This window comes from Sinocyclocheilus grahami, unplaced genomic scaffold (assembly GCF_001515645.1).
Source record: "Sinocyclocheilus grahami isolate Dianchi unplaced genomic scaffold, SAMN03320097.WGS_v1.1 scaffold37624.1, whole genome shotgun sequence".
Classification (NCBI taxonomy): Eukaryota; Metazoa; Chordata; class Actinopteri; order Cypriniformes; family Cyprinidae; genus Sinocyclocheilus; species Sinocyclocheilus grahami.
In genome coordinates, this window is record NW_015523021.1 from 1 (window position 1) to 1385 (window position 1385).

The 1385-nt window shown below is 46.6% G+C and overlaps 1 protein-coding gene across 1 annotated transcript; it reads right to left on the reverse strand.

Moving 5' to 3' along the window:
• Nucleotides 1-324: 324 nt before the first annotated feature.
• LOC107580612 (zinc finger protein 36, C3H1 type-like 1) lies at nucleotides 325-1382 on the reverse strand (the record flags this gene model as incomplete). The annotated part of the gene is made up of 1 exon (XM_016266283.1): nucleotides 325-1382. A coding segment is annotated over one exon (618 nt), but the record flags the coding sequence as incomplete, so codon positions are not given.
• Between the last annotated feature and the right edge of the window lie 3 nt (nucleotides 1383-1385).

Consider the following 1385-nt stretch of genomic DNA (forward strand, 5'->3'; position numbering starts at 1 on the left):
ATAATAATAATAATAATAATAATAATAATAACTAAACCAAACACAAGGCCACTAAAGGCTCATACAGTAATAAATTGATTTGCCTAAACTCACAATAACAACAACAGCTACACAACCAAAAACTATGACACAGGCAACTCATTCCAAGTAAAGCTCCAACTGTGCACTTCCAGAGGCCTGCGTACAGATCCTCGGAAACTTAAGGCAAGTAGGTCTGGGAATGAACCAAACACTAATCTCAAAAAATAAAAATAAAGGAGCTGGAAGAACGATATTGCAGACTAACACAACCAAATAAATTCAATTCTAATGTCAGAAACAGTCAGTTTACAAATGGAAGTATACAAACTAAAGAAGGAAAAAAAAAGGTCTCTAGTTAGAACAAGTACAATGAATCTCTCAAATATTGAAAAAGACCTTGTCATAACCTCTCTTTGGCTATTTCAGTACAATAATTTTGTAAATAGCTGATTGCTAAATGCATCTTAAAAGTTAACAGCTTCATATGTTACCAAACAACATCTCAATGTCAGAACTTTCCAAGTTAATTATTTTCCCCACTTGTCTTTTCAGTCATCAAAAATAAAACCTGGAGAATCACTCCACTTAAAAGCACATGAAACCCCACTTAAAGAATCATTTCAACATTCAGTACCTTCAAACAGTATGTTTCACTCTGAGCTTAACTAAAATGTCAAGTATCTGCCATATAATACAGTAGGTATACCACAGTATACAGTTCAGTCCCTGTGAGGAGCGACAGTCTACAGGAAGAAGCTTGTGCCGGAGTTGCTGCCTTCATCGTAGACGCTGTCATCGGGTACCGAAAGCTGGCTGAAGATGGGAAGCCTGCGCCCGCTGGCTTCGGGTCCGAAAGACGATTCGGAGCCACTCATGCTGCTGGATGAACTGCAGCTGCCACCCTCGTGGTCTGAGAGAGAGGTGTGGGATAGGCTTCGGAGGCCTAGGGAAGCCCCGCCGGTGGGACTCTGTCGCAAGCAGGCCTCAGGCTGGGAAGGGGCGAGCTGGGTTGGCGACAAAGTGGGCGTCAGTCCCGAGTGCGAGAAACCAGAGTCAGGAGAGGGCAGAAATTGAGGCTGCGACTCTCGGGCCTGGTCCAGAAGGGTGTTGGGGTCTATATCGGGGAAGGCCAGGGAGAGAAGGTCGGACATGGCAGTCGATGTCGGAGTCGAAACGGAAGGTGTGCGCAGGAACGCGGAAGGCGCTAGGGGGGGTTCTAGAGCTGTGGGAAACCCCGCGAAGCTGAAGCTCTGCTTGAGGAGGGGAGGCCGTTGGACAGCGGGGTTGGAGGTCTGGGGTCGGGATTGCGCGTGATCGTCTTCGGCGTTGTGCACGAAATGGCAGCGGATGCCGTAGGGGCAGAA